This window comes from Corvus moneduloides, chromosome 9 (assembly GCF_009650955.1).
Source record: "Corvus moneduloides isolate bCorMon1 chromosome 9, bCorMon1.pri, whole genome shotgun sequence".
In the NCBI taxonomy this organism is placed as follows: domain Eukaryota; kingdom Metazoa; phylum Chordata; class Aves; order Passeriformes; family Corvidae; genus Corvus; species Corvus moneduloides.
The window spans coordinates 895,285-918,392 of NC_045484.1; the positions used below are offsets into that span (position 1 = coordinate 895,285).

Consider the following 23,108-nt stretch of genomic DNA (forward strand, 5'->3'; position numbering starts at 1 on the left):
CAACTTGGGAAAGATTAACTAGGGAAAATGGGCACCCAGACTGAAATGAATGAATCCTGCAGTTTGTAATAATCACAGCTCCACAGATCCAGCAGCCTTCCAGGTAAGTCACATCAAATCTCCTACCTGCCTTCTTCCCCTGCACTGCTTGCAACCTCACTGCTCCTTCAAGCCCCTGATCACGTAGAGAGGAAAATCCTCCTCCTTACACAGTAATGCTGTAGATGAAACGTTTATTTTATTTCTAAACACAACTCCATTTCTTGAACTTCATCCATTTGTCTCAACTAAGAGAAGCATATCCTGACCAACTCTGCTGTTCAAAGGAATTGCTCTGCATCCCTTGCATCTTTCACAGATATCTCAATTAAAACACTACACAAACTTAAATAACATTATTTAAGAAACTTGTTTCAGTAACAAGGAAATTTTAAAATTATATTTTACTTCACCTCTCAGCCTTGTATAACCAAAATCATAACAAGGACTTTGGCTTTACAGGTGGAAGACTATTAATACAACCTCACAAGAACAGCAGTTGTATTTGTACAGCACCTAAGCAGTACAGTCCTCACATGTGAGCTGGGAAACTCTGGGCATCCCTCCAAAACCAACACACACACGCACACGCACACACGTGTGTGCGCACACACAGAAACAAATTAAAATACTTGTGGTTGAAAAGGTGACATATAAAAAAGTGAATAAAAAGATATTACACATGACCTGATATACTACTAAATCTCTCAATTTTCTGTTCTGCTAGAAACAGTTTGCTAAAAACCAGAAAAGATAATCAGAAACACCAGGTAGTCGCATTTAATTGCCATGCTACCTAGAGTGCATAAGCTGTCCTGAACCTGAATTTACTAACCCATGTCCAAACAAGCCTTAAAAAACCCAAACCTGCTCAGTCTTCCACAGAAGGACGTAAATCATACTTATTAACTGTATTTAAGGAAATTCCCTGTAACAGGCACCTGCACTATTATGCAGGATTTTATAAACCACTGTATTTGTAGAATTACCTCTGAACGACTTGCACTGATCTTTTCTTTTAGCGAAATCAACAAGTCTTCTGTAAAGAGCAGTTCTCCAAACCTGCTGGATGCATTTCTGTGAAATCTAAAATAATCTTGAAAGCATACAAGGGCAATTCTCTTTCAAATGTAATGGCACTGCCTTTGTGAAGAAAGCAGAAAGATCAATGGCAATAAAGTGAATGCACTCGAGTGCTGGCTGAGTACGGACAGAACCAAAGCCAGATCCCGTATTTCTTGTAGAGCGTAATCTCTGTGGCTTTTGCTACTTCTAACACCAGTCAGATGTTACCAAATATTCTGATACCTACCCAAAACCATCACACACAGAGTTTTAACTTTTTCCACTTGTGTTGGAGAATTCATGCCTTGAACAACTGGAACTGTTTCTTATTAAGTGAACGTCAAGAATTGAATGCGACATTCTGCTGAACATTCTTCTAGACTACAAATGGTTCATTTTTCCTGTTGTATCCAGCCAGGCTGCCCCTTTTATTCCCAGCAACACAAATCGAGTTTTATCAGCCTGAAAGAATCTTTCTTCTCAATGAAGCCCAGTACTGTAATAACTTGAAAGGCATCTTTAGGCAGCGTAGTAAAAATGTTTGATTTGCAATTGCCTGCTGAACTCTTGCACAGTCCGTTGCCATACGGTACCTCCCTTCTACTGGCAAACAATCTTTCCTTGTTCCTAACTTCTCAGCCTCCCTACCCCCTCCCTTTCTGGAGGGTATGGATAGGAAATCCGAAGGAGGAGTTTCTCCTGCTCTCCCAGTGCTCGCGGTGACATCATAGGTGGGCTGAACGGCTGAGCCGAGTGTGTGTTTGTTTAAAAAAACACGGTCCAAAAGTGATGTATATGGAATCTGGGTCAGCTGTAGCTGGTTAGAGCACTTCTGCATGTGAGAATTAAACACTGCAGTTTCAAAAAACACTTCTCTCTCTCTCCTGGAATAACGCATACTGGAGCATTACTTCTTTTTCTTTTTTTAACCGATTAGTTAGCTTGGTTATCGTATGGAGAAACCCAACTCCTCAATACAGCTTGGATCTAACAGAGAAAGACAAAAGCAGTTTTCAGCTCCAGCTGCAGATTAACACTCCACACCATCGGGTAATATAGGAAGCAAAAGCAACTTGGCCTCTGGATTTTCCATCTGCCACAGAAGCAAACCAGCTGGAAGACTTTATTTCTTGGTAAGTTTTAAAGTTATTCTTACTTACAAGTTTAATTTTGAGCTATTTCTGAATGCTACATACGTCTCCCTCAACATACAATTTTGAAGAAACAAATCCCTCTCAGCCTGAGAAAAATTTGACAACTAACATTAAGGCTCATTTTTGTGGCATTTGGTAGACTTTGGAAAGAATTAAAAAAGGCACTGCATAAGAGCACAGACTAACTTGTTCCAGTTGTAGGGATGAACAAGTTTCAGTTGTTTAGCTGTATTGTTATCTACAGTTACAGAAAATTATCACCACCAGATTCTTTGCTAAGCTTGTCATTTGGGTACTGTGAACATACTCATGTGAAATTCTGATCCCACCAGAAGGCAAAAGCCAAAAATCCTATCGATTTCAGGGAAGCTGGATTTCACCCAACACCAGAGCATAGACCTAGCATTACTAGAACTAGAAAATGGATACCTCAATAAAACCACTGTGAAAAGTCCCAGGCAAATCAATGCACATCTGTAAGTAGCAATCATTGCATATCAAGTACGTTCTTATTTCTGGTACTTCTGAGGAGTAGAAGTTGCCTGAGTCCTAGAGCCAACCAAGAAACCATAGTCATACACTGATTCAGAACATAATCAAGTTTGTAGCACAATCAATTGTGCAGCTGAAAAGCCAAAGACATTGCTGCAACAGGCACTACTCCCTTCCTTCGGCAATTTCTGGGAAGTTAATTGTACTTCAGATGAACTGCAGTTTGTTTCTAAATACAGATCCATTTGATAAACGTGAAATGCAGTGTACAAAGCAACACTACATTAAGTGGAAAATTGAGGGGTTTGTTACAGTTCATTAGGGGAAGGAAGGGAGAAGAATGCTGCTGCAAGTCAATTATTAAAACAAGAAAGTTGTTTACAAACAGAAGACAAAAGTACAGATGAAAACCAAAAAATACTTGCTAATACGTAGGAAAACTTTCTTCATGCTGACTTGGAAATTAAAACACAGCAAATAATCCAGAACAATGCAAATAAATTTAAGTGATGCATTTGCATTAACAAACTCAGAGATGCCTGACACAGTGAGAGAGAATGAAGGGGCTGATGCTAAAAGGAGAGACAAAGTGTTACAGAAGGCAAACTTAATTAAGATTTAGTAGCTACCAGAGGAAAGAAGTCTGAAGCAGCCTTGATAAACAAGAAAGATGGATCCTTTCCAAGTTCTTGAGCCCTTTTCCTTACTATCCCTTTGTGCTGATTTACAGAAGGAGGAGAATCATCTAAACAACACCACCACAACCCCCTTTGAAGCGCTTAATGTGCTTTGGACACCAGGCTCCATTCATTCATCATCAGCCAAGGGTTTGATTTACGCTGCTTAGAACAATTCCTAAATCTCCCACAAATGAAAACAGCTGAGTCAATAATTTTAATGCAATAAACTGGCTGTATACAAGGTTTTAACTCTCTCTCCTTTGCTGCCTTCCAACTTCAGAGCTCAAATTTTGAAACGTTTATTTTAAAACAAATAATGCAATGTTAATATGACGCTGCTGCTGCCAAAAGAATGATCTGAAGTACAGTGAAAAAAAATACACTATTTGAAGCTTTAAAGGAACTTACTAAAAAGAATGGAAATTCTGAACCTTCAAACTTTTGCAGTAACTACATGGCTCTATCAGGTCTTAATTATTGTTTTATTGGGCTTGGTTTTTTGTAATGTGTCCTATTGGTTTGGTCCTTAAAATTCATACACCAATGAATGAAGTACAATTTCCTACAGCAAGCATAACTAGATGCTTAATATCTTCAGTATCTGCTCTAAGCAGAACTCTGGAGCCCCCAAATCACACATTTCCAAACACAAAATGTACCACTGCATTGTAACCTGCCTGCTCAAACAGTGCAAACACACACAGCAGCTGCCAACAAAGGAACCCCCACGCTAAAAAAAACTTCACCAAAAAATCTGGAAATGCCATGAAATTTTGCTGTGCTTTCAGAATATCTACTATGACAAAATTAACAAAGATCTTCTGTGGAGAACATCTAAGAATTTATCATTTTTTAAAAGGGACATGCTTTCAATGACAAGCTCAAAACCCCCGAAGATTTTTAGACTGACTTTCCTAAAAGGAATCAGGTTCATGGCAATCTCTGAGAAGCAGAATTCTGTGACTCAGTACATCACGAATCTGACGAACAAAACCCAAGAACATATTATTCCTGGATCCCAGTCAATACAATTGAAAGTAATCCTGTTATTGCAGCAGAGGCAGAGGGACTTGCTGGAAAAGCACTTGTTTATATAGGGAGAAGTAACTTCCTTCAATATAGAGATATACTGAAATCCGTGTGAACATTTCTCCTACAGCAAGAGTATTTTCCCCACATTAGTATTACTTCTTATGTCATGGACCCAGTTTTAAGCTAAAAAAATCCACAAAAATCCTCACTTAGCCTGTGCAGAGGTAGGGGAACACAGCTGGGTTTATTGATTTCAGCTGCTCAGGCAAAGCTCAACAGAAAATGAAGTACCTGTAACATCAATAGCAGAGCTCCCTGATTAGCTGATATCATGTTCAGAGCATCTTTAGTCTCAGTATTGTAATTTACTTTCTCAAAGAACCCAGTCTGTTTCTCTTCCTGTTACATGTAAGAGGACACTGCTGGCATTTCTCTCTTGACCATATTCTTTTAATAAATACTTGGAATAGAGGTAAGTCCTGATACTGCATTTTCCATACAAAGGGAATCCTATATTCACATTTACCTGCAACAGCTTCGTTACATTCACCCATATCAGCCTACACTGCCCAGAGAGAAGGAGCCTTCGTCAGCGCTGGAGGAACAGATTCCAATTTGTGTTGTGGGTTTCCAAATTTTACATCCTGCTGAACATGAGTCACAGCAGTACAACAAAGAACAAACAGTTTGTTGTGCAGAGAGCTAAAAAATGCCAAATATATACCAGCTTCCCCACATCCTGATCCATGCAACTCTCTATTCGTGATTACAGTATTTTGGCGGGGGGTAACACAGTCTGTGTTACAGCAGTTAAAAATAGTAGTTCCTGGCTTGTGGTGCTCTTTTAAATTGGAACTTTGTACCTTTAAATACTTTTTAAAGTAATAAATCAAAAACTAATTTTGAAAGCAAGTTGGGTTTTTCTTTGCACAGGGATCACTCTGGAAAAAGAAAGAAACCAGAAGAAATGGCATTAAAAATAAAATGGTATCGAAGCCCTGTCCACAGCTCTGAGTGTTTCTGACAAGCTGATGAAGAAGCTTGTGTTGCTGTGAATAATTGCACATTTTCTTCTGCAGAAGTTGTAAAACATCAGCAGGCCAGAACATACGTAATGAAACCTCCACAGAAATCTGAGACCCAAAACTGGGTGGCACAGAAACACGCCAGAAGCAGCTGAAGTGACAGTTTATTCTAATCCAGAGAGCGTGACATCTACTGAAGAGCTAAATAATGTATTTTAAAGCAATGGGATCTGTAATCACAAACTGCCTTGCTTCACTCCCAAGCTCTGCACCAGGTACCCCCGCAGCCCCCCCCAGTACAGGCGACCCCAAGCCTGCAGGGAGGGTTGGAGGCCATGGTTCTGAACTGATCCCTGAGCCTCAGCTATCTCCTAACAGTTATGCCACCACCTAAACATCCAAACCTGGGAATCTGGGACAAAATGTGTCTGATCTAAAAACCCTAAAACTATTTCCCAACTCGAATTTTAATTTGTCATTTAGCTCTTGCATATGAGGCTATCATTCTGCGATACTCTGGATAAACAGCTCCTATTTTTTTAAGCTGCTTGCCCAGAACATCAGGAAATTTCTGAAACAGTATTTTCATTTCCTTCTAAGCTGATTAAAACTCCAGGTAAATATCTTGCTCAGAACCTATTCTTGTATAACAAGTTAGGCATTAAGCTGCTCAAACTTGACAAGCAACATTTTAAGACATTTAATTTTTTCAACATCAGCATTTCCGTGGAAGCATATACATTCCCTACCACGGAGATTCTCAGAAGGAACTCATCCTGCTTATCTGAATGTCTCAGATTACTACAAGACATTTGAATCACTTCAAATTCTAGGGCATAATCTTATGCAGCAGCTGGATTTAGCTATGCTGTATTTGACCCTTTAATTCATTTCCTGGTCTGACAGCACATGTATAGACACAGAGCTTGACACTTTAAAATATGAGGGTAAAAGTTCAAAATGAACGCATTCAATATTAAAAGAAATGCAGAAAGACTGCAGCAGAATACGTGGCTAGAACGTGGATTGTCTTGCAAAGTGCTTGGTTTTGAAAGGTTCATTTAAATTCTATGAATTTTGGGAGAAAATGTGCTGCTCCGGGGAAAAATCCCCAGCCATTCATTATTTCAGTAACTCTTTAAAGTCTTTAAAAGCTACCAAGAACTAAAATGTTATTCACTTTCTCGGACCATGAAGTACCATTACACACTGAAAACAGTAAAATACTGGACTTGTACTATGGCTTCATCCTCAGCCATATGCCATGAAGTTCCTTTCCCTCAGTCTGCAAATAGTAAATGCAAAAGTACTGAAAAATAATTTAGGAGATGCAAAGAGGTTTTAAACTTCAGACTATTAATTTGGCTCATCCGTGTCAAGTTAGAAACCACACACACACCAGTTTCCCATGTGCTTCCCATGATTCATGTGAACATTTAACCTAATCAACTACCAAATCTGAGCAGTGTCCAAGTGATTAATATTTTAAATGTCTGAAATTACCAAAGAAAAACACACAACCAGCTCTGGAGAAAAGTGATACCTCTTCCTAACTTTTTTTTTTTTTCCCTTTAAACAGAAGTTACAGTTTCAGCAGAGAAATATTAACAAAACTTTTAACTTTTGGTTTTGATAAAAATATTTACTAGTAGACACAGAAATACCTATTGCTACAAACAAAGAGAAATACGTTTTTAAAAATAAACTTCCTCAGACTTATGTGCTCCCTCTATTTATACAGGGTAAGAAAGGATTTTTAGTATGTGTTGAATGTGTTTTCTTCCCCTCCCAGAAGCAGGGCTTGCAAGACAACCATCAGATGAACAAAAAGTTATCAAACATTTAAGCAGAGTTTGTAGCTCTAATTCCTGATTGCATGTACATCATGGCTTGAAGCTTGTAACCACTGCTCTCAGTGAAGCCAAAAAACAAAGACTTGACAGGTTTCCTGAGGCTGAGCAGACACCGTCTGTTGCAATAATATTAAAGCCAGTAACAGACCTGGGAAAAGTGACCTGACCCAAAAGTCACCTTATCATTTGTAATGTGAGTGCAAAGGCAGCAGCACAGCCCTGCTTCTCCTTTGGGATCACTGTGTCAGGACTGCCAAACGCACTTAAACTTGGACTTAGCAGGAACAGCAGGATAATTAACTTTCCCTGCTCTCACTGTATTTCTCTTTGTAATTACCCAAAGGCCACTGTACAAAGGCTATCCAGAGGTTTGCAGAAGGAGTCTGGAAAGGAAAGCCAGATCAACAGCTGAGATAAGAAGAGTGATCTACTTCACAAAGCAAACAAACCACAAAAAGTGAAGGGTTTTTTCCTTATTTAAGTGCTACCTTTGTTTATCATCTCAAATATTTAAAGCTAAAAAACAGCTCTCAAGAACATTTGTGAAGCTTTATCACTCCAGTTTAATTCTTTAGAGTTAAAAGAAATTCCTAATTTTCTTTAAAAGATGAATGAAATGCTTCAGTATGGTATTTATAATGATAACACACCTGATACTTCTGCATTATTTGGATAAAGATGTTCTCAAAGATACAAAAATAGTGTGACAACAATTCCAAACATTCATCTCAAGGCAACTAAATAGGAACACATATGCAGAGCAAACAGTGTTCTAAGCTTTCCTTACAAATTCCAAGTCACTTGAATAAGTAATTTTCAATGTTTGAAACAGTATCTAATCTCCTGCCTAACACTCATGTCCTAAAATAGTCTTAAAGATGCATTTTTCAAGTCTACTAAAACTGTGTATATATAAATATGAAACATGGGTGTGTATATGAATAAGTACGTATATACTATTTAACAAAGGATACATCTATATATAAAGCTAAAAGAGGACCAGAAAGGCTTACATAATCCAAAATCCAACATTTATATAAATACTTTCATCTCTCTACTTCCCTTCCAGGAAGGTATTCTGCAAGCACGCTATGTTCCGTAACCCCGTGCAGTAATTGCAGTGAGCACAGACCTGAGCAGTTGAACTGATAATGGAAGTGTAACACAGAATCTAAGCACACCCTTGTTTCTGAAAACTGCCCCACTGCAACAACTTCTCTGCCAAACCCTGTATCTAAATTTTAGTGTTCGCTGCCCAAAACAAACAGCCAATCCAATGGAATCTAACCCCAAGTAAGAGATTCCAAAGGCTTGGCTACACACGTGCAAGCATGGCAAACCCATCCATTTAGGCAGTTCAACAGTCCAGGAGCCTTAGCTGCGCCTCTGATTTAATGACTTCATCTTTTATCTGTTCAACAGGCTCCTGACAGCCGTCACACTTGCTTTGAAATGAAGGTATTGAAGTGGACTTTGGGTGTCCTGCTGTTCCTGCTGTTGTCCATCGGGCGCTGCACGGAACAATCCACGCCGAGCAAGACATCCCAGCAGAGGCAGCCCCGTTCAGCAGATGGGGCAGAGGAAGGGAAGAAATGTGGTTACACCTTCCTGGTGCCAGAACAAAAAATCACAGGGCCAATCTGCGTGAACACGAATGGCCCGGGCGCTGGGAACAGGAAAGACGAAGTCACCAGGATGGACATCGAGAACCTGAAGGATGTGCTGGCCAAGCAGAAGCGGGAGATCGACATTCTGCAGCTGGTAGTGGATGTGGACGGAAACATTGTGAACGAAGTCAAGTTACTGAGGAAAGAAAGTCGAAACATGAACTCTCGTGTGACCCAACTGTACATGCAACTCCTGCATGAGATAATTCGAAAGCGCGACAACTCACTCGAGCTTTCCCAGCTGGAAAACAAAGTCCTTAATGTTACAACAGAAATGCTGAAGATGGCAACGAAATACAAGGAGCTGGAAGTGAAATACGCGGCACTGACCGACCTGGTGAACAACCAGTCCGCGACTATCTCGCTGCTGGAGGAGCAGTGCCTGAGAATCTTCTCGCGCCAGGACAGCCACGGCTCCCCGCCCCTGGTGCAGGTCGTGCCGCAGCACATTCCCAACAGCCAGCCCTACAGCCCCGTCCTGCTGGGAGGCAACGAGATACAGCGAGACCCGGGCTACCCCCGGGACAGAGATGTAAGGCCACCGCCTGACCCAGCCACTTCTCCTACAAAGAGTCCTTTCAGAGTACCACCTCTGGCCCTGATTAACGAGGGTAAGTTACCTGCCACTATTTACCTAACCTGAGATTTCTCCATTTCTGAGGGACACTGTCCCGACCATAGAAACACAAGGAAGAACTGAAAGTACTTGGTTACAGCTTGCTCTTGCCCCTGATTTTCTTTCTCCCTTCCACCTCCCAGGGAAAGCTTTAGTTTGCCAAATAGCCTAAATCTCTGTCAGATGAATTTGTTGAAATGGCTGATACTCAGAAATTCAATCTGAACAATTTTCGCCTTCAAGTCAAAAAGCATTGGAAGTTCTCTCTGCAGCTGGGTTTGAGTTACAAAAACATGAAAATTCAGTATTAGCATAAACTTTCTAATATTTACCCATTTCTTCGATGCTGCCTGCTAGCTACACGTTACAGTAGCTGGCAAGGGTGAATAAGACAAACTAATTCATCATAAACAAATTAAGTAATTTTAAGTTTCTGTCCTTTAGACTTACATGTACACATTCGCCAGAAGAAAATTCTACTAGAAGAATTTTCATCCTTCTATTCTGACCTGCTTTTAAATGAACATCTAAATCCACCAACACATTAATGCAATGAGCCTCTAAGTGCTCAGTTGAAATACTCAAGAGTGGTAAGTTTGAAAGGATAATTGAAATCAAGGCTGGATCCAATTGGAGGCACTCAGCTTTGAAAATTTAAAATCAGTAACTACATTCCCAGTAACCTGATGCCAGTAGGGGACGGCAAGTTAAACTAAAACCATAAATACTATGAAAACACATTCAGGAGACTGCATCCGATCTTCACCTACTACACTCTTCAGGTCATTAGATAAATGCATGCATCACTAGGAATCAGAATTAGTGACAAGACAATTAACAACCTCTGAGCTGCCCTGAACTCGATAATGTTTCTCACTTTATTAAAATTTTGACAGAACTGCAATTTAAAAAATTCAGGGATTCAGAAAACCAAGTTTTCCTCCGACATCCCTTTGAGTGCTTGCTCTTGGCTTCTGTTAGCACAGCAAAAGGGTTTGGTGGGGGGTTTTGCATTTAGGTGGCAGTTCTGTTTCTGTTTCTTTCAAATTGCTTTTAGTCACAGTTAGAAGTTCAACTTGGTTCCTAAGATGAAGCCAAACCTTTAGTTGCAACTGTTCTGCAGAATTACAACCAATCAGCTGCTGATGTAAAGAACAACTATTTTTATTCAAGGTCTGCAGAAAATTCAGGCATGAGCCCAAGCAAAATGCCAGATGTCATGTGAATTTCAGTGGCACATCATGACAGAAAGGAAACAGTTCATATCAAAGCACTGCGTTGATGTCTGGTCAGGCAGCACAAGTACAATTCTAAAAAAAGCCATGACTTCCCACTTCCCAGCGAACCCTCGCTGCCAGGTTCTGTTCTGAATGCATCTTTTTCTCCACACACGCCTGCTGCACACACAAAACGAGGCAACAGCACTAAATATTATCCTCTGAATTATCTACCCAGGTGTTCACTAACCCCTCTACCCCTAAAAGTTCAGAGTTGGAATTCATTTCTGGAAGGGAACACAAAGAAATCGTAGGAAGCTTATTGTAACATTATTCACCATCCTTTAATACTGGATTCATGAGTTGGAAGTTTAAGTGTTTCTTGCAGTGCTTGGGAAAAGCAGGGTTGAGAACTGCTACAGCTGGTAGAGCATTGGTCAGCACAACCAAAACTTGTACATTCCAACACAGTGCCCAGTTACTACCCCTGATTTTTAAAATTAAGGTAAACAGATTTAATGGTGCACAGAATCAAAACTATGTCATAGAAGAAAGAACTCTACAGTTCAAAGATTATTTGTAATTTATAAATATGTCAAAAAAAGATCAATGAAAACCAGACAATCCCAATTAGAAATAGGCCTGTTAAAGACTTATGTCAGAGGAAATACCTGGACCTCCTAACAAGTACTTGGCATGCAGCAGATGGGTCAGAAAGGTCAAGGTGCACCTTCATCTTGTGGGTGGAGAGTAAAATGCAAAATATATGGCAAACAAAAGGGTGAAGTTCTATTTTCTGAATATGGTGGTTAATTTGTACAAAAATTGCTCTAAAAATTGAGCAAGATTAACGTATCTGTGAATTGTAGTTGCCACAATTACCTTAACATTTGGAATAATAACCGGTGACCCCCAAAATTACTGCCGCTGTTTTTGCAAAAAGTAGTTTCAAGTTAGTGAAGTACTTGAAAATCCAACACACCTTGCCCCCCGTTTCTAATACCTCTTGGTTAACAATATAGCTTCTTTTTTTTTAATATATGTCCAATTTTAGTTTGGACGAATTTTCCTCTACTGATGCCCCTCAAAATCCTCTCTATGAACCTCACACAAGCACAACTTCTGTATCATCTGTTCACAATAACGTTTGGCATCTCAAAATGGGATTCAGCCATCAAGTTATCAAGCTTTTAACTTAAAATATTTAATCCCTTTCCTTCTCTACTTCATTTAATTTAGCACAGAATATGATCTGCACTGATTCATACATCTAAGCCACAATTTTAGAAGTGAAAGATTTAACAGATCATCTTCTCAGAGTATTTCTGACTTATAACTCTCTCAGTGACTTAGTGTACACAGACTGTTACAAAAGACTAGATGTGCACAAGATACTTATTTCTTACACAAACTATATCACTATACTATATCACAAACTATAAACTAAATCTTAAATGTAAGATTTAAAACAGAAATTCATGCTTTTTTCATCAGTCAGACCTCCACCCACATCAGCACTGTGGGGAGTCTCTGAGTCTCACAAACCTCAGTATTTCCACTGAACAAGATCAGTTCTTAGAACGTGAACTTGAAACAATTATATATAACAAAGAATTTACTTCACTAAAAGGATTCGAGGCCACATACCAAAAATTCTGGGATATTTCCTTACACTCAGAGCAGAAGTCTATTACCTCTACCACAACATTAACTTATGTATATACACACAGACAAAGCTGAGCATCAAAGCAGACAAGTTGCATCCTGTGAACTTACAGCCAGCTGAACTCCAGAAGTGATCCAAGTCTTACATAAACAGACTGGTGCAATTCTGTCTGCCTTAAAAACTACTTAAAATGACCCCAAGCATCTGCTTGGGTCTCTCATGGAAAAACGAGTGCTCAATTCCTCCTCCAGTGATAATCACGTGGGATAACACCCACATAACAGCAGATCTGATTAAGTTATTCCTAATGTTCAATTAACACTACAAAAGATAAGGCTTCTTTGTTTATACTTTTCCTAAAGCAATAACTGTTTTACAAAAATACTTCTGGAACAACATCCCTGTCAATTATAGAGCACCCAAATTGACTTCAGACAGTTCAAGGAATGGGAATGAGACCCAGCTTAGCCCAGGAAATTACCTAACCCCTGGACAAACTCTGCAAGAGTCACAATTCACATGGAAATTTTAATTGTGAACAAGAGAGGGGGGGAAAAAAGCACTTGTATACCAAAGCTACAGGATTTATTTCCTACGGTGCCACTGCCTGCACTGGAAGAATGACAAAGCCATCACAATCCTGACAGTGCAGCAGTACCTACAGCAAGGGCTCAGGGTCTGGCACGTTCCTGTCACAGCCAGAAGCTCCTCATTAGATACACAAGCTTCATGCACTCTAATTAATATGCAATGCTTTATGGATTTCTTGCCAATTACATACTTGTCCAACTGGCAACTGCCACCTGAAAATCTAAGAAAATCAGCCTGCTTTTGTCACACAAGCTTAGTCTGCTGTGAAGGTCCCTTTCCCTCAGCCTCAACTTTTGATTAAAGAAAAGCCCAACAAATATCTTCTATGCTGCTTTGTACATGAGCTGTTTCTGTGACTGATGAGTTCTCTCTGAATTTCCAAGCAGATTTGAGAAAATAAGCCCTCTGGAAGGAGAGGAAAGCTGTAGCTAATTTATTTTCAGATGTACTGAGTTTTCAAATACATTTAGGGCATCCACCACTAGCTAGTCATTAGAACAGACTTTGCTTTTCATTAGTAAATTACAGTTTCTCTAAACCAACTGAAGCAATGACACACAAACAAATTTTTGTCTAAAAAGCAGAAAATAAAAACATTACCAAAAACCAAAAGGCAAACTAGGCAAGGTTATCAGAGACATGTAAGCTGCATCCTTCTCAGAGAATGACCAGATGGTCTTCTCTAAGTATTATTTGTAAAATCACTGTTCACATGGACTAAAACAGAGCTTTCAAGCAGCAGTCACAAACAACAGCAATTTTGTGCAACCACAGCCCTGAAAACAAACACAGGAGTCCTTTTATCTCAAAAATCCTTCTCCATTGCTTGCTTATTTCCTTCATCAGTGTCCATCTACACACATCACACCAGGATGACACATGAAACTTAAAAAGATTCCTATCCACAGATAACAGCCTAATCCTCAACCTGGGTAAGCGAACAATGGCAGAAGAAATGCAGCGTAAGAATTCTCTTTGACTAAATTCCAGGTCTATAGACTCTGGCAGTAAATTTCTTACAGCAGCTCTCAAACTACTTTTATATTCACAAATATGGAGGGCTGGTTGGGTATCCTGAGTTTGTTTTGGTTTTCACTTCCACCAGTTTCAAATTGGTACACCAGAAAATGAAGTAAATTGATGTCTGCCTTTTGTAAAAAAGACGAAAATAATTAATGAAAAAAAAATCATAATGCTCTTCAGTATCAAAATCCAGAGTACAAATCTTTGCCACAGCAGATAAAAAAACCTGGGTGTTGCTAACCAAAGACTATTATTTGTTTAGCAAAATGAAGTTTTTGTTCAAAAATATATGGAGAGAGGATATTAACATGTTTATTTACAGATAAAATTAATCTCAGACAGTAGCTTCTGCAGTATTTTCCACGGTAGGTTTATACCTTAATTGAATTACTGACTTTCTGTTACAAAATATTCCTGGACAATGGGCACTGCACAGCCAGTCTTGAAGGTTTACAGTATTTCTTTCCCAAAAGGTCCATTCAAAGACTGCCAACAAGCCAGGGATGCTGGGCATGCCAGCAGCGGGATTTACATGATCAAACCTGAAAACAGCAACGAGCCCATGCAGCTCTGGTGTGAGAACAGCCTGGACCCTGGAGGATGGGCAGTCATCCAGAAGAGGACAGATGGATCTGTCAACTTTTTCAGGAACTGGGACAGTTACAAGGTGAATTATAGAATGCAGAAAAATCAGTGGGCAAAGAAAGAGAATTGGAAAGAGTGATCATCCCCGGGGGCAAACACATTTCAGGGGGAATGTCCTGTTTCCCTCAATGCCCAGTTAACTTTGGGTGAACCTGCCTGTCTGAAGCAGCCTGGGTTTGTAATGCACAACACAACTGGGACACGTGTGATTCTAGACAGTGGCTGGGAAGTCATTTATTACAAAGTTCTCACTGAACACATGACTTTTATTAACGCACTGAGAACTACAGTGAGTACTTGTAAAGCTTCATTGTCTCCCTTATGAATAAGCAAACTCGGCCAGTGGAATTATTTATTTAAACACGCTAATAGATTTGCTGGATCGGGGACTCAAAAATAGTCCTAATAATGAATTAAAGGAAATAATTTCCACCTGTTAATTTAGGGTAGAAATCTAAAGATGTCCAGCTGGTGAAGGGAAACACACTGCTGTGTGCTACTGTGATATTATGCACTAGCAGGCAGAATGTCTAGGATGACAAGATGCTGCTGCTTTGGAGTAATTACATGCTGAACGGGAAACTTGAAGATCATTTGGCTGAGGTAATAATAATAACAACAACAATGACATCATCATATAGGACACAAATTAATGTGAGGATTTTTGCTTTTTGCATTCTTGGAATTTAGTGATTCAAATATGAATCCCTAAATCAGTAACAACTAAAACAATTATCCAATAAATAAACAAACAGATCAAATAAATATGCAAAGTCTTTACTGCTCAGAGCAGTGCATAGTTGGCTTTGGAGTTGTTAAATGTTATAAAATGTTTTAAGGCAGTTATGGAGCGCCATAACAGCAGCCATAAACATTTTGAACATAACGCAACACTGAACAACGCTGGTTTACTGGGGAAAGGAGACAGCAGATAGGAAATACCACTTCACAGCTACTGTGCTGGTAGTCTGTGATTTGAAAGAAAAGACGTCCTTATATTTCATTTCTAGTAAATCCTGTAAAGAACACAGAGGAACTGTGTCATTAAATTCACAGTAAAAACCAGCACTAGTTGCAATACAAAAGTAACAGGAAGTTACTTGCCTTGAGCATTGAGACTGGTGATCCATAAATACCTTTTCCAACCTGGAAATACAACCTAAAATTCCATTATTCACCCATTATTACAAATCCCCTTAGCTTTGTCAAGAAATACGCTGTTTCAGTTTCCCTACTCTCCCTCCCTTTATCTTAAAAAGGGGAGGACAGCAAGAACACAGATGCTTTGCCCCCATCACCGGTTCTGGCAGCATCTCATGCAACTTAGCAGTCCCACTGCAGCAAAATAAAGCACTTAAATGCACAGGTTGAAGTCATTCAGAAGTTCAGAGGCTTTCAGGACCCAAGCTCCACTGGTTTATAACCCTCCTGCTGCCAAGTGTTTTAACAAACACACAAAACCAAGCTAACAGCACCTTCTGATCTTCTTTTGCACAGAAAGGATTTGGGAACATTGATGGAGAATACTGGCTGGGCCTAGAAAATATCTACATGCTCACCAATCAGGATAATTACAGACTGTTGATTGAGCTGGAGGACTGGAGCAACAAGAAGGTCTACGCGGAGTACAGCAGCTTCCGCCTGGAGCCCGAGAGCGAATTCTACCGGCTGCGCCTGGGCACGTACCAGGGCAACGCGGGCGACTCCATGATATGGCACAACGGGAAGCACTTCACCACGCTGGACAGGGACAGGGACATGTATTCAGGTAAGGAAAGCAGCACGGCTGCCAAAAGTGCGTCCTGGATATCCCATCAGTGACACCGCCTCAGAAAGTACGGCTCAGAACAGAAAGTACGCAAATTCTGATAAAATGGCCCTATTGGAAGGGGCTCCAAATCAATGATGATAAAACCCACGTTGGCAGGGCCCTCTTAGAACCCCTGCACCTGTCAGAAATTCAAAGTCTGTTACCCTCACTGACAACACACTGCAGCAATTCTCCGAGCACGTGGCTCTGCAGTCAGAATATCTGTCCAGGGGCTCTCTGAGTAGGGCTGCTGCCACATAATCACCAAGAACTAAAGCCTCTGAGGAGCATGAAAGGAACTGCGAGTGTGCAGAGGTTTACTTATGCACCAGTACTTAAGAAAGGGGCACATCACTTGGTTTGTGTACTCTGCTCACTTTTTTTTCCATTTCCTCCAGTTTATCCCTTGCAGTAAAAGAAAGGCTGGGGAGCGCAGTACCTCAACTGCTTTTCCTCAGCTGTCAATAACCATAAAGCTGGACAAATCCTGCAAACTCGTAGACAAGCCTGTAACAGTAAAAACACAAGTTACAAGCAACTCTTTGTGGAACCGTGGCCCCGCGTGCTGCTCGGGGCTGTATCAACTCGCATTGCTTCCACTCAAGTATTTCTAAACAGCACACAACCCGAGTTCCTTGGGTGTTAGCTCATGGAGAAGCAGTGCTGGCAGGCTGAGAAGAGTTCCCTCCTTCATTTTCAGCTGCCACATTAAAGACCATGTCAATAACCCCCCCCTCCAGCAAAGGCTGCTGTTAAAGAGAATTTATAGCTTAGGAAGAACAGCAAGATGTGGCCACAACAGGCTGCGAAGCACTTCCAAGCTGCCTCTGAGAATAAGGCCCAATATGAAAACATTTAATAATCTCCATCTCTCCTGCCTAAAGCTGAAATTCACCCCTGTCCTTCCATTCCCCAGGAAACTGCGCTCACTTCCACAAGGGCGGCTGGTGGTACAACGCGTGTGCCCACTCCAACCTCAACGGGGTCTGGTACCGAGGAGGCCACTACCGGAGCAAGTACCAGGACGGAATATTTTGGGCTGAGTACCGGGGAGGTTCCTACTCCTTGAAAGCAGTTCAGATGATGATCAGACCTATAGACTGAGGAGGAAAATCCCACAGCGCTCCCATAAAAACTTCTCAGTGTTTTGAGTTCAAGAAAAATAAAACAGTACTTTTTAATCATTATTTTGCACAATCTGCCCCTGCAAAAAGCAGGTCTACAGTTTTCCTGTCTTCTTCCCCCTGTCATATTCCCCTCTCCATTTTTAGGACCCTTCTCTACTGTGACAGACAGTGTTTTTTTTTTAAACACACATTCACAAAAGCAGATGTTTTGTGCTTGCAAAGCATATTTATCTTTTGTTCAAGATCAACATACTTTATGTAAACAGTCAAAGCTGGTAAAAAATTCCAGATCTTTGACAAGATATAAGCTTTTCCAGTTCAAAAAGCTTATGCTTTTTCAGGTTAGCTCAACCCTTAAATGTAAATATGTGAAATGACATTGTCTTGCTTTAATGTGAAACTTGATTAGTTATTTAACAATTTATTTAAAAACGTTGGTATTACTTTCAATGAAAAATCTGACTTCACATTACTGTTTGATATGTACTCCAAGAACCTACAGAAAAAATTGGAGATATTTTAGCTTTGCCAGCAGAGAAAGATTTTTGCAACAAATAATTATTTCAAAGTGAAGAAGCAAATTAAACACAAAATACAGAAATTCTTAAGGAATTCTCTACACTACTAAGATCTACAAGTCCTACCTTCTGTAAAAATTGAGGCAAAATGTTCCTTGCGTCAGAAAATTAATTGTATGAAATTACTGATAAACTTAAGACAATCAAATTACTTGGTACATTTTTACTTTCAATCTCCATATTCAAGCTTCCTAATTAAACTCTAAAGTTAAATGGCAAAACTAAAAGTCCTGATATTAAAATCATGGCTTGACACTTCTGTGCTCCACTTAGGAGTGATGAGGGCTGACCAAGCATTCACACATAGTAATTGAGAGAAGACTCTGAATATTAAAGTTTTCCTCCACCACAGCTTTCTACTCCCACAGTAAAACAAAGGTTAGAAATCAGCTCTGGATGTGTTCTCCGTGGCATCCCAAACTTGGGCTGCTCTTATGACACACACACTTCCCTCACACCTACGCAACCTTTGATACAGCCTATACTACATTTTATCTTCTAGATACCAGATTTCCACTGGAATGAATATGTAATTTAAGAAATCAATTAGAAAATACTTTCCCAACATTTAACAAAAGCTACACCGCACACTGATTCAAAGTGAGATACTCCCAAAATCAGACAGAACAAAACACTCGCTTTAGGTACCAGAACCTCAGAATGAAAGCTTTCTTCCTGTTACACACAATTGTTTAGTAACTGCACTCACAGGCACACAGGTTGCCTAATTTAATTTTGTATTACATAAAACTGAATACGCTGTTCTGAATTGTAACCAATGTGTTTGTTTAGCACCTCGTATGTGCCTTCAGGCTTTTAAGGAACTGTGTCCCTATTTAAAATAAGAAACCATAATAGCTAAAAGAATAATCTAGTATTATTGTTATGTTAAATTAGTCAATATCAATTATGCAAAGCCTCGTATGTAATGCAGAGGAGAAAAAACAGCATTCTGCTTTCAGAACATACTCTCTGGAGTAGATAAAGCTTCATTGATTATCTATGGCTGCAAGGCTTGTAGTTAAATCTTTGGTCAGAGATCAAAGCCAACCAGTTCCACCAATATTTAATTGGGGTTGGCAGCGGTGGGGAATCAGTCCCAGCATATTCCATTCCCAAATTCCAAGAATTTTAACTGACACAAATGTTTACAATTACAATTCCGACATTGTTCTTCATATAAGGAATATTTGTTTGTTACAAATATCATACAGACCTCATTGACTGAGTGTCCTGCAAAACGGTTTTTTAATTGCAAATGCTTAAAATTCAGACTCTCTGTAGTCTGCTCTTTTTTCTCTATGGTAGCTGGATAGAAGAGCAGTTCAGGTAAACTTAAAAAGGGAAAATGCCTTCCAAAACATCCCTTTAATGATCACTTTTGACAGCTTTTAGTTCATTCAACCAGCAGATTTCCTCTCCTTGGCAGAGAGCGTATTTTACCCCAAGAATCTCTTGCCTGCTGCAAAAACAGTGTTTGTTTATTCAGTGCACTCAGTGAAAGGTGTACTTTGCAGAAACCCCAAAGTAAAATTAGCTTGCACTCAGCCTTTTAATTAAATCTTATATATTAGACATCTAAAAAGTGAGCCTTCCCCAATTTAAAGCTGCAGGATGACATTGACTAAACATTATTACAAAATCCACCCAGAAACCTCGGACTGTATAAATGCTGTGCTCTGAAAGGAAAGACTTAATTAAGTTGCCAATTTAAGATTACAAGGAAGGAAAGCATAGCATGTCTTTTTCAGGTTGGTTTGTACTCTGTACAATAATTCACTTTCAATGCTGGTAACTCTATCAGTTTGTAGCTTTGGGGCTGAATTTCTAAGCAGGGCGAATGACTTTAAAAGTTCAGTGTTTTCTCACACTTCTTCTTTTGAGAGATTTTCAAAAGAGCCTGTAGCATCCCTCACGCCTCTTGCCCTGGGCATTCAGAAGCAGTCTGTCTGAGAGGGGTAAAGCCTTCACCATTCCTCCACCATCAGCCCAAATTTAACCAGGCAGACCTCAAGAAAGTTCAACTTACAATGGAAACACGGTTTTCACATCTATTTCCAAGATCTGTTGCAAGCGCTATCACTGAAGCGGCTGAATATTCCTCAGATGAATCTTAATAACCTGTTTTCAGCTTTTCTGTTTCTGGATATAACTCCTCAAAGACAGCTATAAGAAAAATATCTCACAAGGTAGTACTGCTTAGTTAAATAAAAATCTTACTTCTCAAGATACGGCTCAGTTGTTTCATTGTGCAACCTCAAACTGATCAGAGCTCTGGAATAGGACTCCCGTGGAGAATGGGGTTTTATTCTAAGGTGAAATATAACATCACATACACTGCTCCCATTTGTTGGCTGCTTTAGTTGCCTGGGTCATGCAGCACTGATGACATATCCCACGCTGTGCATCAAGGGCCCGGTGCTGAACACCTTTCTTGGTGTTGCACAGCTTTTCACACTCACATTAAAGTAGGTGAGTCCACACTGATGATGTGCTGCTCCCACCTGCATTTCTAGAATTCTGGAATCACATCACAATCATTGCTGCAAGAAGCTGAGAAACATATTTCCCCCTCCCAGTTAAATGTGGAAGGACACCATTATCTTGTGCACAGAGCTGTGAAAATAAGACAACAATCTGTACTTCTGTGGCTCTGCTCCTATTGCAAAATCTACACCACTGAAGCTTTCTCTTACAATGCCATGATGGCCATGAAAAAAAATCTACACCCACATCTGGTATTTGTCTGCATAAGGGCAAAAGAGTCATCCTTGAAATTGCAGCTGGAATTCCTTTATATGCTCATTTTCCCTATGACCTTCCAAAGAGGGTTCTCCACAACCAGTGCCAATGTTTCTCTAGAGGGGATTTGCAATGGCAAATTTAATTTAATTGCAGTGGCAAGTCTGAAGCTCTGCACTCTTCCAAAGAGCATTTGGGGGGAGCATGGCAGCTGCTGGATCTCCCCACCAAGAGTGAAGAAACCCCCACTCCTCCACGAGAGGGAATGGTCCTCCTGAGGAACCCCTTCCTGGCACTTGCCATGATCACCATTTCCATCTGCAGGCTTCTAGGTAGGCTCGTCCACGTGCTTTAAACCAGGAGCAGCACTACTCTCTTACAGAACCTTACAGCAGAAGTACTCCTTTTGGGAATTGTAACCTATCACTGGTAACCTTAAAGCAGGAAGTTAAACAAGCAGTTTAGGTTCCTTCTGTTTCATATGACTCTTACATCAGTAAAAATGCCTTGGGAAGGAGACTGAAGAAATAACAAATCTATCCAGGTCTTAGCAGAGATTAAAGCTTTCATCAAATGAGAAAACTTGGACTCAACTATCAATCCTCCAGAGTGGATCGAGATTTATCATGACTGTATGTTCAAGGCAATTTTGCTCTTTTTGCCACTTTTTTAAACTGCACAAGAATTAATTTTAGAGGGAGTGCACCAGTGGGAATTTGCTATTCCTTTGGAGAATTAAAAAAGGCTTGAGGACATCCCTCATGTCACTAATAAGAACTGGTACCACATGAAACCAGGTCACAACACAATGCTTTAACTACAGCAGGTCACAGTAAAGAGCATTTCTTTCTAAACAGAAAAGAATTATACATTTCATTTCAAACTATCAAGTCAAGACCAAATGTTATTCTAATGCAAACATTAGACAAGAAGCTGCTACTTACTGGGGAAAACATCTGCAACTGAACAAAACTTAAAAACTGTTTCCCAACATTTGGCTTGGGATTTTTACAATCAGCAAGAAAACAATTTGATGCCAGCTTCATGTTTCAAAAATCATGGCATAGGGGTAAAAAGCACCAGCACAGGAAGCATTTCAGAACTGTGTATCATGTCTCTATATTGTCCATGCCCCCAAGGTGGGAAAGCTACGTGGTTCATCACATCACGTAATGCTTGGCTTCTTTTCTGCACCTTCTAATTCAGGCCCTGAATGACAAACACTACAGGGCATTAAAATCTGGTCCCCCCCACAGTGAAGTACTTTTTTCTATTCCTGTATCAAGCATGTAAAATTCAACCAATTAATCCTGAAGAAGTTAACAGCCCGGCTGAGTAAAGGAAGCACTAAACTTCAGGAACAGAGAGAGGACAGCTTAACAGGCCTTAACGACCACAAGAGCTCATCTTGAATTCAGGTGTAAGAGCAACTTCTTGTCTGCAAAAATACAAGAACTTGGATATGCAGTTCCTTAATTTTATGTGATTACCAACATCTAATGAAACAAAAGCTACATTAAAAACAGCACACTAATCACTTTAATGTCTGTTCAGTTTAAGTAACACTAAATTAGCTTGACAACAAAACCAACATGTATTAAATGCATTCATCTTGGGTTTAGATACACAGGAATACAATTTACTAAGAATTATTCCATGCTGAGTCAGTTACAACAACCCAGTTTCTCTTGTCACACTGGTGTCTATTAAATGCAGCAATATCTCCAGATTTTCCCATGTTCCAAACTCTAAGTTCTAAATTTATTCCTCTCAGACACTGGTGATTTATGGCTTCTCATAAATTAAAAGCCACCATTACTAGAACAGTCATGTATTTAGTATTTAGGAGGGCTAGCAGGCATAACAATTGAAGTACTTCTCCAGAAGTCAGCGTATCTGTACAACACGTGGCAAAATAGTTTCCTAGAAAACTGATACTGTGTGTAAAAGCTGCAGTGTTTGTGAGGTTTAAGAGGTATTTTTTTTCTGAGGTTCTGTCCTGCCACACAGAGTGTCCAGAAATCACCTTGGGCTGTAGATTCTTCACTGAAGTACTGAAAGAGTTTCACAAATGCTTAGAAGACGG

General features: G+C 39.9%; 2 protein-coding genes across 9 annotated transcripts in view; one reads left to right on the forward strand and one right to left on the reverse strand.

The window, feature by feature from the left end:
• Nucleotides 1–23,108, reverse strand: part of RALGPS2 (Ral GEF with PH domain and SH3 binding motif 2) — a 115,633-nt gene that overhangs the window by 38,619 nt on the left and 53,906 nt on the right. The gene's annotated exons all lie outside the window — the stretch shown is intronic.
• On the forward strand, nucleotides 1,623–20,509 carry ANGPTL1 (angiopoietin like 1). Its single transcript, XM_032117345.1, has 5 exons — nucleotides 1,623–2,237; nucleotides 8,763–9,618; nucleotides 14,594–14,787; nucleotides 16,263–16,533; nucleotides 17,492–20,509. The coding sequence occupies exons 2-5, from the start codon at nucleotides 8,793–8,795 to the stop codon at nucleotides 17,677–17,679; spliced, it is 1,479 nt and encodes a 492-aa protein (XP_031973236.1). The 5' UTR covers nucleotides 1,623–2,237; nucleotides 8,763–8,792; the 3' UTR covers nucleotides 17,680–20,509.

Coding starts and splice junctions, on each gene's coding strand:
- ANGPTL1 (XM_032117345.1), top strand. CDS start 8,793: ATGAAGGTATTGAAGTGGACTTTGGGTGTCCTGCTGTTCCTGCTGTTG. Junction 9,619..14,593: donor TCTGGCCCTGATTAACGAGG/GTAAGTTACCTG, acceptor CTTTCCCAAAAG/GTCCATTCAAAGACTGCCAA. Junction 14,788..16,262: donor GGAACTGGGACAGTTACAAG/GTGAATTATAGA, acceptor TCTTTTGCACAG/AAAGGATTTGGGAACATTGA.